At 37.8% G+C, this 16,873-nt stretch overlaps 1 protein-coding gene across 2 annotated transcripts in view; it reads right to left on the bottom strand.

The window, feature by feature from the left end:
• FECH (ferrochelatase) overlaps window positions 1-5,871 on the bottom strand; it is a 43,542-nt gene extending 37,671 nt beyond the window's left edge. Inside the window, exon 1 of one of the 2 annotated variants that reach the window (XM_003759971.4) lies at window positions 5,653-5,871. In XM_003759971.4, coding sequence (XP_003760019.1) covers window positions 5,653-5,683 — 31 coding nt within the window. In that variant the 5' untranslated portion in view covers window positions 5,684-5,871. Of the gene's footprint in view, window positions 1-5,263; window positions 5,506-5,652 lie in introns of those variants that run through there. The other variant, XM_023496171.2, reaches the window with a different exon arrangement.
• Window positions 5,872-16,873: the final 11,002 nt, after the last annotated feature.

Raw genomic sequence — 16,873 nt, 5'->3', positions numbered from 1 at the left:
TTCATTAAGTATATTTCTAGGATCAGGAATTATGTTAAGTGCTCAGGATACAAAGAAAGAAAGCTAATCTCTGCCTTCAAAGAGGTCACAATCTAATGAGGGAAAAAACAGGCAAACAAATACAATTCAAACAAATCATATATGGAATTAATAGGAAACAATGAAAAAAGGAAAGGCACTAGAAGAGGGACTAGCTAAGATTGTAGTTGGGACTTTAAGGAAGCCAAGAAGCGAAATAAGGAGGGAGAACCTTCCAGGTATGGAGGATGGGCAGAGAAAATCCTCAGAGTGGAGAGATGAAGGGTCTTACATTAGGAAGAAGGCTGGTGTAATTAGTGAGTGTCAGATTTAAAAAGACTGGAAATGTGGCAGGGGACTGAGTCACAGAGAGCATGAATGTCAAACAGACAATTTTTTATCTGATATGGAGACATTGAAGTTTGAGTGGAGGGCAGAATAAGTTGGGCCTGACATTTACAAAAATCACATCAGCCACTGAGTGAAGGTAGGACTAGAATGGAGAGACTTATGGCAGGTAAGACTAACCAGCAGGTTACTGCAATAGTCCAGGTATGAAATGACTGCCTGGTGGTAATATCGTAGGTTATAAAGAGGAAAATTCATGCGATGTCACAAAGGTTAAATTTATAGACTTTGGCAACAGACTGGATATGGAGAATGAGGGCAATGAGGAGTTCAGGTTGATCCCCAGCTTATGAGACTGGGAAAATAGTGATATCATAGATAGTAACTGTCTGTAGGGGTGAGGTTTTAGAAGGAAAACATAACAAGCTCAATTCTGAACATGCTGAATTTAAATTTATTATGAGGTATTCACATGATCTCAATGATATTTAATAATGAAAAGATTATTATAATAAAAATTTTAAACTTAATTGTTTTTCAAATTCTAAAACACCAAAATGTCCTGCCTTCGTTCAAGACTTTTTTGACACACAAAAAGGGACAAAAAAAAAAAAAAAAAAAGCTTCAGCATTTTATTATTTATATAATTTTTAAAAATATGGGAGAATTCTTTCATATCCTTGTGACAAGTAAAAAAAGTACTAACTGAAGTGGAAAAAAGAAAACTTGGGTTCAAATCTTGATTCTACTACCCCTCTTGATCAGCTTCATGTTCCCTGAAGTAAGAGGATCTGACCACAAGATCTGAAAGCTCCTTTCCCGTTTTTACTCCTAAGATCTTGGCATAAAAGGCCTCTTACTTCTATAATTTTATTCGTGAACACTTTAAGTACCATGGCCTAGATAAGAAAAGTTACAGTATACTATATGACTTGCTGGCTTATAAGTTAGAGCTTTTATGATTTTTTTGCAACAGGAAAAGTCATTAAGAGAGGGAAAAAAGTTAATTCAATACTACTTACTCTCAACACCATTACTGAATCTTTATGTCTATCCTTAAAAGAGCATCCCTTTATTCCCAAGATGATCTATATTTCTAACAGAGACTTGACATACAAGTTTTGTATTTCTATTATCTACCTAAGGGAATTCCTATGAATAGAATTTTGGCACACTGATTGGTTAGCTTTTCAGAAAAGTCAAATAATCTCCTATTTATATGTGTGTGTGTGTGTGTGTGTGTGTGTGTGTATCTCTGTATGTGTATATTTGTGTGTGTTTGTGAGAGAGACAGAGAAAAAAAGGGGGGAAGGAAGGGAGGAGAGAGAGAGAGGAAGAGAGAGGGGACAGAGAGAGAGAGAGAGAGAGAGAGAGAGAGAGAGCAGACAGAAATCCCTTCTTCTATTTTTAAAGAATCTTTTCTGTTCTAATGTCTACTTCTGAGACTCCACCCTCCAAAAAAGTCCTTCAGAAACCACTTGCCTAGGCATTGCTTGAGACCATGCCCATGTACTTTCTTCCTCACTCTCTACCATCTGTAGAGATCTGTAATCAAAATCACAGTTATTGCCTCTGGAAAGGATATGCCAGCTGCCCCAATACTTGCTTCACCATCTTTGCTACTTTCCCTGGATGAAAAAGTGAGATTGGTGACCTTGCACAGTCCTCCCTCACTCAACAAAACCAACCTGTGAGTAGGAGATACCCCACTGAAGCCCTGGCAAAAGGCTAACTTCCTTTCTTCTCCCTCCTTCCCTCCCTTCCTTCTTTCCTCCATATCATGGAGTTCATGGGATAGATTTCTTTCTTAAGGACCAGGCCTTATACCCAAATCAATCTGGCTTTCATTAAATGGTCAACAAAAGGTCCCAGATCGAGCCCCACTTGAACTGTTCGGGCCAAGACTGTCACAGAGTAAGTCTAATTACAATTGTTTGTTTTGACCAGAAACTCTGACTTCCCCTCCGAGATTTTTTTTTTCTTTTGACTAGATAAGAGAGGCCATTCTTTACCTCAATTCTTACCTAGCCTTAATCACTGAATAGGGGATTGCCTCAGTCAAACTGAGACCTGATAAAAACCTTAGCTTAAAAAGGCCAAGGTCTCCCATTGGCCATCTCCAGTATTTTTGATTTATATTTTGTCAATGGATCTGGTGGCTCTGGAGGGGAAAGTGAGGCAGGTGACCTTGCACGGCCCTCTCTCATTCAATCCAATTCAATTACATGTCAAGGCATCATCTCTGAAGTCATAATCATCTTCAAAAAAGGCCAAGCAACAAGCACCTACTGGGGCTAGATTGGTCTTGGGGATGAAAAAAAAAAAGAATTCATGATCTAAAAAAGTATATCATTGCTGGGGATAAAACATGCACACAAATGAGTATAAAATATTCACTCTATAATGTTATCTATTTGGAAGCTCCTTCCAATGCTGCGACCAATGACACAGATCCCCATGGCATCCATACCAGTCCATCCTCTGTAATTCTAATCCATGTGTTCCCTTTCATTCTGCATTAACAGGTCCATACAACTTGTTGAAGATGTTCCTCACTTTCCCCAAATATGAGGATACCCATGGGGCCTTCTACTGTCCTCCTATCAGAGTTCACCCTCTTCATGTGTCACCAGGTATGTGACCAGTTCATATTCTATTCCAATCAGACAATTGCTTGCTAACATCTTTAGTCCTGCTCTACTTCTTGATTATATGTTCATTCTGCTCAAATATTTCTCTATGTGCCTACTATTTTCTAGATCTCAACTTCTTAAACTGCAAATCATGATCCCATATAGGATCTTATAACTGAATATGGGGATTATGAATTTATGATTATAAGGAAACGTTTGAGTTGTATACCTATTTTATATATTTATATATCCAGGGTCACATAAAAATTTCTTGGGTGAAAGGTGGTCAGAAGTGGAAAACACTTAAGAAGTCTCGTTCTAAATTATGTTCATTTTTTATTCTTCCAAGGCAGATACATTCCAGTCTCATCACTATATTGCAACACCAGGAAAATTACTGTATTAAAAAGATGTGCCTTTCCTTGTAAGGGAAGCAGGAAAAAAACTTTTGCAATTTCTTAAAGGCAATCCAACGGGTTTTCCCCCTTCTGTTCTACTCTAGATCCAACCAAGAACACATCTGTCCAATCTGTCTGTAACAAACATGCTGATGGCCAACATCTATAAAATGTCCAACAAAATATATCTGGAAACCTGAGCAACAAGACATTTTCTGTATCTTTGGTCTTTCCTATGTGGAAGGTAATAGTGTTCTCAAAAGAAATTTTAAAAATGGGAAGACCAGATTTTGATGGGAAAATGAGCTGTTTTGGGATATATTTGAGATCTCAATGGAAAATTCAGGGGAAGAAGTCTAGAAGAAAGTTGATAATTTTCAAGGGTTGGATATATAGATTTGGGAGTTATCTACATAGAAAAGATACTTTAATCTATGGGAACAGATGAGATCAGCGATCTCCAAGGGAAAAAACTATAGTAAGGAAGAGAAAAGGGCTCAGGATAGAACAGTGGGAGGTCATCCACACTAACTGGGCAGCTGGTGGACAACACTGAGAATATCAAGAGAGGTTAGAGGTTAGTGTCACCAAAACCAAGAAAGCATAGTTTCCAGGGTGGAGAACATGGTCAACACAACATGAAACTGCAGAGAACTAAGAAAAGACCATCCATTCAATTTAGCAATTTAGGGATTACTGGTAATTCAATTAGATACAACACACACTTACTAATCACTTCTTATGTAGGAAGGCCCTAAGCTACATAAACAGGATAAAAAGCACAAAGGTAGGAACCTGTCTCCCCTCTGTATATCCAGCACCTAGAGTGGACTAGCACCTTTCACAGTGAAGAAGTGAGGAGTGAAAGGGGAAGATCCATTGTGATTTCATCCAGTTTTTAAAATCCAAATATGAAATTTGTAATTTATAATCTTAATAATGGGCCAAACTAATAATAATAATAATTCACATTTATATTGTACTTTGCAAAGCACTTCTTCATATATTATTCCATTTGATCCCCATAATAAGCATGTAAGATAGGTGCTATTATTAATTTCGGAATACAGATGAGGAAGTTGAGGTTCAGAGAGTTCAAACTCATTTCTTGCCATCTCCCAAACAAAATTGATTGCACCATGCTGCCTCTTAGCTGAGACATAACAAGCACTTAAAATTTCCAGGCTGGAAAAAACTACAAAGGTTATTGGTATATTTCACACAGGTGTCTGTGGGAATCTTCCTAACTTCTGTAACCAACCACTAACACTACAACACATAAAACGGGGAAGCTTCCATACCAGGCACACAAAACTGTCAGGAGAACTATCTGCCACTATTTTGTACTCAATGAGGCTGGCTCTCTACAAAATGTCTCTAAAACCCCTTACTCCCAACCAGGGCTTCCAAGCTTTTGTTATGCAAGCACTATGAGTAAATAAATATTGTTTTATAACGCATTTGCTTCCATTCACCCAAACGAGGACCTCTCCCTTCCTGCTCAACCTCCCACAGCAGCCTAAAGTGACATCCTCTCTTCATGGGACCAAAACACCTGTAGTCTAACTCGTCTGACTGCCTCATTGCACAGAGGAGGAGAATGAGAGCCAGGAAAGTAAAGCGAGCAGTTGGCACAAGCTTTGAGCGAGAGCCGGTCTGGAATCTGCATCCCCCTCCTTGCCTTGTTCTCCCCCTCCTCCCTCTGTTACTCTGCTCCCGCTCCGCGGGTTCCGCCTGTCCCTTTCCAGACGAGTCATTCTTGCTGCTTAAACTACAATCTCCGGGGGGCAGGACCCAGCTTTTGCCCTTTGTCTCCGCAGCGCTAACCCCGGCTGTCGGTTGGGGGAAGAGTTGACTAACACTCACTTTAGAGTCCTCCAAGTTTGCCGCACGATGACAGCCCCTGTCTGGCAGGATTGCAGGCTCCCTTCATTTTACAGGAGAGGAAACCAAGGCCCTGAAAGGGACTAATTGCCTTTCCCGGGATCATTAAGTGATGGGGCAGAATTCGAACCCAGGACCTGGGGTTCTACAGGTCGCGCCCATTGCCAGGGATCCTCGGGCTTTGCTGCCTGCATTACGGCCCGGGGACTCCGAATCTAAACCCCCACCCCCACCCCCAGTCCCGGAACTCTCGGCCCACAGGCAGGACCCGAAAGCTCCAGGAGCAGCCTGCGGCCCCCTTCCTGCTATCGCGATCCTCGAAGCCCGCAACGATAGCCACTCCTGAGGGACGAGACCCGAGGCTCACTTACAGGGACTGAGAAAGCGGGCGGCGGCGGCCATGTTGGCGTTAACTAAAAGCTTTCCGACGCTCCGCGGAGACGGCGACTCCGCGTTCCCCCGGCGGCGGCTGCGCACGCGCGCTGGGTCCTCCCCGCCAGGCAAAGCCGTCCCAGGCTCTCTCCGTTAGACTGCGCGCTGGGCTCCCCCGCAGTGGCACGCCTAGCAACTGCGGCACTGGCACTCGGTGCGCCTAATCTCATCCGAGTCCGGAGGCGGGGAAGTCCTCGCAGGAGCGGGCTGCTAGACCCACCCCTCCCTCCTCTGCCCACGGAGGACTGTGAAGTTTTCTGCAGCTGGGTGATCCCGCCCATCCCTTGTTCCCCTGCCGCTGCGTCTTGCGTCTAGCTCCTGCATTAAGGATAAGGGCTAGGGAAAGGGATAAGGACCTTTTCCCGTGCAGCACCCTCATCTCACAGTTAAGGAAACTGAGGTGAAGCGATTAAAACGGATGTGTGATTCCAAAAACTGTGGTTGGTTGGTTTGGTTTTATTTCGAATATATTAAGTTTTTGACTCCTAGAAAGATCTAGTTATACTTTACTATTCCATAAAATCTTCAGTTATAGGTTGAGCTGAGAAGCATCTTGGAGGCTATAATAATAATAATAATAATAATAATAATAATAATAATAATGTTTACTTACCTCTTACTTTGTGCTGCTTTAACAATTATTATCTTATCGGCTCCTCGCTGCATCCCTGGAAGGCAGGTGTCATTATCGCCATTGTACATATGAAAAAATTGAAACAAACAGGACAAGTGTCATTATCGCCATTGTACATATGAAAAAAGTGAAACAAACAGGACAAGTGTCATTATCCATTGTACATATGAAAAAATTGAAACAAGCAGGACAAGTGTCATCGCCATTGTACATATGAAAAAATTGAAACAAACAGGACAAGTGTCATTATCCATTGTACATATGAAAAAATTGAAACAAAGAGGACAAGTGTCATTATCGCCATTGTACATATGAAAAAATTGAAACAAACAGGACAAGTGTCATTATCCATTGTACATATGAAAAAATTGAAACAAACAGGACAAGTGTCATTATCGCCATTGTACATATGAAAAAATTGAAACAAACAGCTAGTAAGTATCACAGCAACCCTGGGAAGTGGATGCCATTATCTCCGTTTTACACATGAGGAAATTGAGGCAAATAGAGATTAAGTGACTTGCCCAGATAATAAGTGACTAAATCCATCCTTTAAATTTAAGTACTCCCGACTCCAAGCCTGACACACTTCCACTCTTGTCATCTATCTGCTCCAGATATATGTGTATATCTGTGCATACACATGCATGTATGTGTATGTATGCATGCATGTATTATATATGTAGCTTGTACATGGTTGTTTGAATGTCTCCCCTCCTTAGAATGCAGAATCCTAGAGAGCAGAGATTGTTTTTGCTTTTCTTTTTATCCTTAGTAGCCAACACAGTACTTACTAAACGATTATATTCAAAGTGTGGCATTCCATTTCCCTGCTCAGGGCTTTTCTTTCCCAAGCCAGCAATGTATTCTCTCTTTACCAACTTGTCAAGACTGATGCAACAGTCCTTTTCTCCAAAATTACCTTGTATCCATTTTGCATACATTTTGAACATGTGTAAATGTATGTTTTGGATAAAAAGCTTTTATTCAAAAAGCAAATAAAAAACATTTATTAAATGTTTAAAATGTATCAAAAAAACTGCTAAATTAGAAGGGAAATAATAAACTGGGAAAACATTTTTACAGTCAAAGGTTCTGATAAAGGATTCATTTCCAAAATATATAGAGAATTGACTCTAATTTATAAGAAATCAAGCCATTCTCCAATTGATAAATGGTCAAAGGATATGAACAATTTTCAGACAATGAAATTAAAACTATTACAACTCATATGAAAGAGTGTTCCAAATCACTATTGATCAGAGAAATGCAAATTAAGACAACTCTGAGATACCACTACACACCTGTCAGATTGGCCAGAATGACAGGGAAAGATAATGCAGAATGTTGGAGGGGATGTGGGAAAACAGGGACACTGATACATTGTTGGTGGAATTGTGAACACATCCAGCCATTCTGGAGAGCAATTTGGAACTATGCTCAAAAAGTTATCAAACTGTGCATACCCTTTGATCCAGCAGTGTCTCTACTGGGCTTATACCCCAAAGAGATACTAAAAAAAGGGAAAGGGACCTGTATGTGCCAAAATGTTTGTGGCAGCCCTGTTTGTAGTGGCCAGAAGCTGGAAAATGAATGGATGCCCATCAATTGGAGAATGGTTGAGTAAATTGTGGTATATGAATGTTATGGAATATTATTGTTCTGTAAGAAATGACCAACAGGACGAATACAGAGAGGATTGGAGAGACTTACATGAACTGATGCTGAGCGAAATGAGCAGAACCAGGAAATCATTATATACCTCAACAACGATACTGTATGAGGATGTATTCTGATGGAAGTGGATTTCTTCAACAAAGACAAGATCTAACTTAGTTTCAATTGATCAAGGATGGACAGAAGCAGCTACACCCAAAGAAAGAACACTAGGAAATGAATGTAAACTGCTTGCATTTTTGTTCTTCTTCCCAGGTTATTTATACCTTCTAAATCGAATTCTCCCTGAGCAACAAAAAAACTGTTCGGTTCTGCACACATATATTGTATCCAAGATCTACTGTAATCTATTTAACATGTATAGGACTGCTTGCCATCTTGGGGAGAGAGTGGAGGGAGGGAGGGGAAAAATCAGAACAGAAGTGAGTGCAAGGGATAATGTTGTAAAAAATTACCCTGGCATGGGTTCTGTCAATAAAAAGTTATTTAATTAAAAAAAAAAAAAAGAACTCTATATCCAGCTTAAAAAAAAAAAACTGCTAAAAACTCAGGATTAAAGAAAAAAAAAAGTTAAACAATCCTTATTCTCAGATATTTCCATTTAATGAGGAAATAATGTCTTTAGGGGAGCAGTGGCCAGAGAAGGGATTTTGGTCTGGAAAATTGTAATTGTATGTTGTTCTTTGTTCTCAAGAAGACCATGACATCGGGGAGGTGATGCCATGACATGCAAGTGAACTGGATTTAAGTGAGGAAGGGCTGTGCAAAGTCACTAGCCTTACTTTATCCTCCAGAATCTTCTGAGTGCAATGGCCAGATATAGGTCAGGATGACTGGAGATGGGCCTGGATGCAGTGGAAGTCCTTGGCCCTTTTAATCTAAGGCCTTTACCAGATCTCAGTTTGATGGAGGCAACCCTACATTCAGTGATTAAGGCTAGGTAAGGATTTAAGATAAAGGTTGGCCTCTTTTAACTAGTCAAAATAATAATAATAATAATAATAAATTGGGAAGGGAAAACTCTCAACATTTCTGACTAAAACAGAAATAATTGCTATTTTCCTTTATTCTAAAGTAATCAGCTAAAACAAATGGGACTTGAGCTGGGACTTTTTGTTGGCCAGTCAATGAGAGCCAGAATGATTTGGGTTTGAATGGTAGAGTCTCAGAAACAGGCTACTTAGAATGTAAGCTCCTTAAGGACAAGGGATATATTACTTTATATCCTTAGTTCCTGGCATGTTGTTGGTTCTTAGTAAAAGTTTGTTGGTTTCCTGTTGTGTTTTTATAGTATATAGTATTTTATAAATATATATTTTATATTCTATAATATGTATATTGTAACATATTATACCACTGTGTGTTATATTTTTTCCTCTCGGGTTATATGTAACCTTCTTGAGGACAGGAACAGTTTTTATCACTGTCTTTGTATACCCAGTAAGTACTAAGCAATAGTGCCTTGTGTATAGTAATAACTTAATGAATGCTTGGCAAATTGAATCATCTGAGTTCAGAGGACAAGGGCTTATCATCAAAATGGCCACAACATCCCATGAACTTAAAAAAAAATAATTTGGTTCTATACCTGGATAATTGAAGTGCTGATCAAATTATTCAGTTTCCCAAAACATGATTATTTCTTTTGCAGTGGGAACCCCAATTAAAAAGGCCAGTCTTCATTATTATCTAAGTGTAAAATCAAATGGGAATTCTGTAGAATTATTGCTCTGAGAAATGGACAATGATAGTTATTTTGCAAAAAAAAAAAAAAAAAAAAAATCAGTTTTCCTTCCAAGTACACATTTGCTAAGATTTTATTCATTCTTTATTGTCTTTTCAAAGAGTTTTTCTCATATGAGGGACGTGCTTTCCTGCCACAAAAACTGACTCTTTTACCTGTTTTTAAATTCAGCACCAGAAGAAGCAGCATGTCTAAAGTCGAAGAATTAGAAAGCAAAGAATATTAGGAGTTTGAATTCTCGCTTTACTTAGCCATATCTGGAAGACCTTGGGTAAGTCAAGTATTCTATCTCTAGCCACATTCCACTTTCTGCCAAGTAAAGATAATGTTTATCTATTATTTATCTACCACAGGGACCTCATAATGATTGGTGAGTAGGCAAAAACTGGGCAAAAATTCATAGGAACTCAATGAGTAACCCATGGTTTACTTGCATTTTAGGGTTGGCTCTTTTTATAATCAGGCTTATGAGGGGACAAAGGTTGTAAATATTATATATTTTGGGGGAAAAGAAATCCAGTAAACTTTTCTTAGGGGAAACATAAAAATTATTTGCATTGATTTTCTTTTAAAATAAATAACTTTCAAATTATTTCATTAAATACCAAAAATCTTTCGTTAACCATATTCATTTAGTACCTATATTTATAAATTATACTACTCTTTTTGTAGATTTTTGTTGTTATGCTTACATTTTTATTCATTTTAAATCCAGTTATATATCATTTTTTTCCATAAGTATTTAAGTAGCCTACTAAGTACTGGAGATGCAAGCACACACACACACACACACACACACACACACACACACACACACATACCACTTCCTGGCCTTGAAGTCATTGTACTGGAGGATAAGAGATACAGAAATAAACAGATACAAATCTTATACAAAGAAAATGCAGTGTGAAAGGAAACTACTAATAAGTAGCTCAGAAAAGGTGACTTCCTCTAAATGATGGAGGGAAAGAGGTAGAGTATTCTATGCCTCCCTATCTCGCTATCCCCCAGGCATTTGGAGATAAAGTGGGACAGCAAATAGCCTAGTCTGGCTGGAAGGTCAGAATAGATGTGTTAGAACCAGATTATGATTCCAAAGGATCTTGTTTTTATACCAAAAGGCATGGACACTGAAGCTTTGCAGGTAGGGGAGTGACATTGTTTGATCTGGGCCCTAGGAATATCAACTTGATAACTTTGCAGAAGATGAATCAATGTTTCCAGTAATCAAGATGTACAAAATGATATATTAGTAGTGAAAAGTAACACATGAAAATGAATTTATTACTCTGCACTCTTATCTCTATTAAGACAGAAACTTGTTGCGTAACCCTGGGCAAGTCACTTAACCCCAATTGCCTCAGCCAAAAAAAAGAAAAAAAGAAAAAGAAACTTATTTGATGTTACTAGAAGGGAGTAAAGAGTGCAGTGGAAAGAACATTGATTTGGAGACCTTCCTGAGGGTCAATTCCAACCATAAACAAGTTACTTAAGGCAAGTCTGGTTCCCTATCTGTGAAAGGGGGAAGAGGTGTGTAATAATAATAATAATAATACCTTCAGTACTTAACCCCACAGCATTGGTGTAAAGATCACATGGATCTTTGCAACTCTTTATATTTTAATTAGCTCATCAGGCTTCCTAAATTGTTTAATCTTTGCAAATCCATTGGGATTTTCTTGGCAAAGATACTGCAGTGGTTTACCATTTCTTCCTCCAGTTTATTTGACAGATGGAGAAACTGAGGCAAACAGGGTTAAGTGAGTTGTCCAGGGTCACACAGCTAGTAAATGTCTGAGACAACATTTGAACTCAGGTCTTTCTAACTCCGGGGTTGGCACCCTTATCTACTGAGCTCCTTTACACATGATGTGCAAAAACTGAACGCAAGCTATTAACACTGTACTTTTTCAAAATATACCTACATACATGTTTTTCCTGACATGTTTCATCATTTGTCCATTTGCATGGACAAATACAGGAAGATCATACCACCATAGAGAGCTAGTCAGTTAATAAGATAAATATAATTATCAAATGCTTACTGTGCCAGACACTGTTCTAAGTGCTAGATCACCTGTTATACAAAACTTGCCATCCCTAAGATTAAAATTGGTGTCTTTAGAAAACTAAGTTTCATATTCTATAAATATTGGATAATGATGATATTAAGATTGACAGAAAAATAATTTTTTTCCCTTGAAATCTAGAGATTCCTAGATTTAGACCTAGAATGGACCTTGGAGATGAGTGTGATCACTTTCATATTACAGATAAGTAAACTGAAGCTCAGGTAGTGAATAGAATCCAGGGCCTGGAGTCAGCAACACTCTTCTTAAGTTCAAATCTAGCTTCAAATACTTTATAGCTATGTGTCATTTAACCTATTTGCCTCAGTTTCCTTATCTATAAAATGAGCTAAAGAAATGCTAAATCACTCCAATAAGACTGTCAAGGAAATCTTGGGGCAGACAGGTCTGAATAATAATAAAAATTCAAAGATCATAGAGTTTAAGTGATTTGGCCAATGTCAAACAGTCCATAAACAGGTAGAATATGAACCCAGGGCCTCTGCTTCCAACGTGACACCACACTGCAACTTATCTCCCAATGAGATAATTCCAGGGGAAATAAACTGAACGCACATTGAGTTAGAGAGTATATTAAAAAACAAACAAACCAAAAAAAAAAACAAAAAACAAAAAAAACCTCACTAAGACCCAGCCTTTTAAGACTCGGAAAACATTGTGAGGATTTTATTTGCTTAGAAAAGATAATTGTATTTGTATTTGTCCGCATATACTTTATATACTTATGCAGAAAATTCACTCTCTACAACCAAATGTATATGAATGAAAGAAGCCTCTGAGCGGCCCCAGATAAGCAGCCCAGCAGAGCAGAGGATTTATCTGAAGCTGGGTGACTTAATTAGTGGATAAAGCACTCTCCTGTCACAGATAGGACCCAATGTGTGAGTTTAGCTCGCAGACCTAAATAAAATGAATTTGTTGGTTTCAGCTCAGTGCTTTGGGAGAGGGGGGAAACCTAAATCATTATTTGTCATGATTGGCACCTCTGAACTGCACAAACTAAATTTAGATTACTTGGCTGTATCTCCTTAATCAGAAAAAGAGAGCAAATTCAGTACAAAAGAAATTCAGTAGCTTAGTAAAGCAGAAGCAATTTGCATGCCATAATATCATCTAATCCGTAGCTCCAAACATGCTAACTATCCTTTTTTTTTTTTTTTAAACTATAATGACGCTACAGAATCCATGTCAAAAGAATATGTGCCTTTATTTCCAATAGCTTACTTGGGTTGCATAAATCCATCCTCTTACTGAATTATCCCAATTACCAAGTTTATATGGCAGCTAGTCAGAATCAGAGGTCCAGTCTATAGGTATTTACCTAAACTTCATATTCAATCATTTCGCTGGGGTATCCATCCTTTCCCTACCCAACTTTAAGATTATCTACAACATTCTTAGTACAGATGTTTGTAAATTATAATAGAAGTCTTTCCCAGCGCACTTCAGTCATTTTGACTTGTCCACAGATTTGGAGGATAGCTGTTCAGTGTCACTTATTAACTATGCCCAGTAAAATAAGTATTATTATCCCCATTCCACAAATGAAAAAAACTGATGGTCAGGCCTATTCAGTGATTTCGCCTGGATCATATGGCTAGTAAGAGGTAGAAAAAAGATTAAACCATTAGTCTCTTCAAGGATTCCATACTGCCATATGATCATTTTGTCCAGGTTCTTTTCTAGTGTACGTAATTACAGGTAACCCTTACAAATGCAAGCCCTCTCCACATTAAGTAACTTAGTCCTTATAGTCACCAGATCTTCAGAAGATCAGGGTCACTTTTTCAGTTCTTTTACTCTTTTCCTAAAGTTTTTTGGACCCTATTCAAGAACTCTTCATATCTCCAGATCAGTCACTTTTTTTCAGTTCTTTTACTCCTTTGCTGAAGCTCTGTGGACCCTATTCAACAACTCTTCCTATCTCAACTCTAGGGGTCCACCCTATATTCCTCTATCTCCCCAGCAGCAGGCAGCATTAAACCATCAGTATCTACTCTTCTGGAAAGACCATCTAACCAATGTTTTAAAATGATAATAGAGGTGTGGATGAGATACAAGTCATGGCAACAGAAAACTAGCATTTTAAACTTGAAAGAATATTATGACAAAATCTTGAAGAGAACTAATAAAGCTTTTTACCACAGGTTCAAAGTGCTAACAGCAAAAAACTTAGTCCTTGTACCTCATGTTTTTATGTCTTGATAAAAATTTAAACTTTTAAATATAGATCTGAAGTTCCAAAAATTAGTGAGCTGGTCACTGAAGTCTGGTAACAATTAGATGATTTTGACTGTAGCTACTTAATACTTGGTTGTGACACACAAAGTAGCCTATTTTTTTTTTTTTTAACACTCCAGTATTTTTGCCAAGAAAATCCAAATGGGGTCACAGAGAGTAGGCATGACTGAAACTACTGAACAACAAAGATAAGGAGAACTTGGCCCAATATAAGGATAACACAATAGCCATTTCATCCATCCTCATTTTTAATGTTTGTGCAGCTACTTGTTAGTTTCATTATACCTTTTTCTCCTTATGAAATGTTCAGGAGGGATTAGTAATAATAGCTGGCATTTATAGAGTGCTTTAAAATTTCAAAATACTTTACAAATATTTCATTTTTCCTCACAACTCAGGGAGGTAGGTACTAATATCTCATTATACAGATGAAGAAATTAAGGCAAAGAAGTTGTGATTTGCCCAGCTAAGAAACAGGAGCCAGGATTTGAACTCGGGTATTCCTGACTCTAGGACGAATGTTCCTCCTCTTTGGCATTCTAGCTAGTTAAAAAATCAAGCTCAACAGAATTTCTCTGAACTATTTGTTTATGTTTTGTCCCATATCAGTCAAAGTGGAATTACTAAATGGAATTATAGAATTACCCAATATTGACATCAAATATTAATAGTTTCTTTTTTACTTCAGAAAAGAAAACCAGAGTCCCACACAATCAAATCAGCAATGTCCTCACTGATTTTGTTCCAGGATTACATTCACAGCAATGACCCATGAAATGATGTCATCATCACCAAAAAAGACTCCTAATTTGAACTGACCATGGAACTATGCAGGGAACTTTGAGGTAGATAGGGAGGAAGAGAGTAGAAAGGGAGGGAAAACAGGATAGAAAAATGAACTGGGGTGGGCAGGGAATTGAGGGGAAGAAGAAAAGGTGAGACAATGAGGAAAGGGAAGAGAGCAATTTGAGAACTTAGTAAGGACCCTATTAAAAGGATAAAAGTATTTGTACTGAGCAGTGACCTTTATGGCTAATTCCTTGGCTTGACTGCCGGGTACATACTGTTCTCCTCTATCATCTGCCTAGTCCCATAGCTTTTACTTCTTGAAAGAGTAACCAAAACCCCTTTACAGCTATGCTAAGATCTCACTGCCACTGACCTGGTGGCACTTATTCACCTGTACTCATGCTCCACTAAGCTGGGATCTTCTGGTATTCTTTTAGTTTCCTTCAACAAATTCAATTAAGAATAATCATGAAGTTATACTGTGCTAGATTCATAGAACTCAAAACATTCATAAAATATATTTACCCTATTTGTCTCACTTTTTCCAGGCTAAACATTGTTTAAACAAATTCTCTAATACTCATTACAATTTATAAACTTAAAAGTATATCAGTTCTTGAACTATAAAATATTTTATTCATAATTTTATTTCGAATTACAAAATTGAATAAAATTTAACTAGTGTTTAAAACACACCAACAAATAAAATCTAAATCAATTCATAAAAAGAAGCAATTAAGCACAATTTAAGTATTACCACTTTTCTAGTCATGCTAATATTGCCATTTTAACATTGTGAATTAAAATGTTTTCAGATGATCCAAGACAATTACTTTCTTTTTATATAATAGCTTTTTATTTTTCAAAATAGGTGCAAAGATAGTTTTCAACATTCACCCCTGCAAAACCTTGTGTTTTTTCTCCTTCCCTCCCCACATTCTCTTTCCCCTAAAAAGCAAGTAAGCTAATAAACATGTACATTTCTTCTAAACATTCTTCCATTTATCATGCTGCACAAAAAAAAATCATATCAAAAAGGAAAAATGGAAAAAACAAACAACAAAAAAGGTGAAAATATTACTCTGATCCACATTCAGTCCTATCTGGATGCAGATGGCATTTCCATTACAAGTACATTAGTATTGCCTTGAATCACCTCATTGTTGTAAACAAATCTTGTTGTGAACAACATTCTCGATTCTACTCATTACTTACCTTCAGTTCATTTAAGTCTTTCTAGGCCTTTCTGAAATCATCCTGCCGATTGTTTCTTATAGAACAGTAATATTCCATAATATTCATATATCATAACTTATTCAGCCATTCTCCAATTGATGAGCATCCACTATTTCCAGTTCCTTGCCACTACAAAAAGAGCTGCTACAGTTTTGCACATGTGGAGTCTTTTCCCTTTTTTGGGATAAAGGACCAGTAGATATACTGCTGGATCAAAGGGTATGCATAATTTGACAGTCCTTTGGGACGTAATTCCAAATTGCTCTTCAGAACCATTGAAATCACAACTGCATTGTATTAGTATCCCAGTTTTCTCACATCTCCCAAATTTCTCTTTTCCTGGTCTTCTTAGCCAATCTGAAAGCACTAAAGTGGTACCTGAGTTTTACTTTGCATTTCTCTAAACAATAGCAATTTAGAATATTTTTCCCCTGAGGCAATTGGGGTTAAGTGATTTGCCCAGTATCACACAGCTAGGAGATGTTAAAAGTGTCTGAGGTTAAATTTGAATTCGGGTCCTCCTGACTTCAGGACTGGTGGCGTATCCACTGAGCCACCTAGCTGCTCCAATTTAGAATTCTTTTTAAATGTAATTAGAATGGCTTTAATTTCATCTGAAAATTGGTCACTTATTAGAAAATGGCTTGTATTCTCATAAGTCAGTTCTCTACATATTTTAGAAATGAGCCTTTTATCACAACCTTTGATCCAAGATAATTCCAAAAGACTTGAAAAGTGCCACCTGCATC

This window comes from Sarcophilus harrisii, chromosome 1, assembly GCF_902635505.1.
Source record: "Sarcophilus harrisii chromosome 1, mSarHar1.11, whole genome shotgun sequence".
In the NCBI taxonomy this organism is placed as follows: domain Eukaryota; kingdom Metazoa; phylum Chordata; class Mammalia; order Dasyuromorphia; family Dasyuridae; genus Sarcophilus; species Sarcophilus harrisii.
Note: the sequence above shows the minus strand (reverse complement) of the source record. Positions and strands in the feature narration are given on the sequence as shown.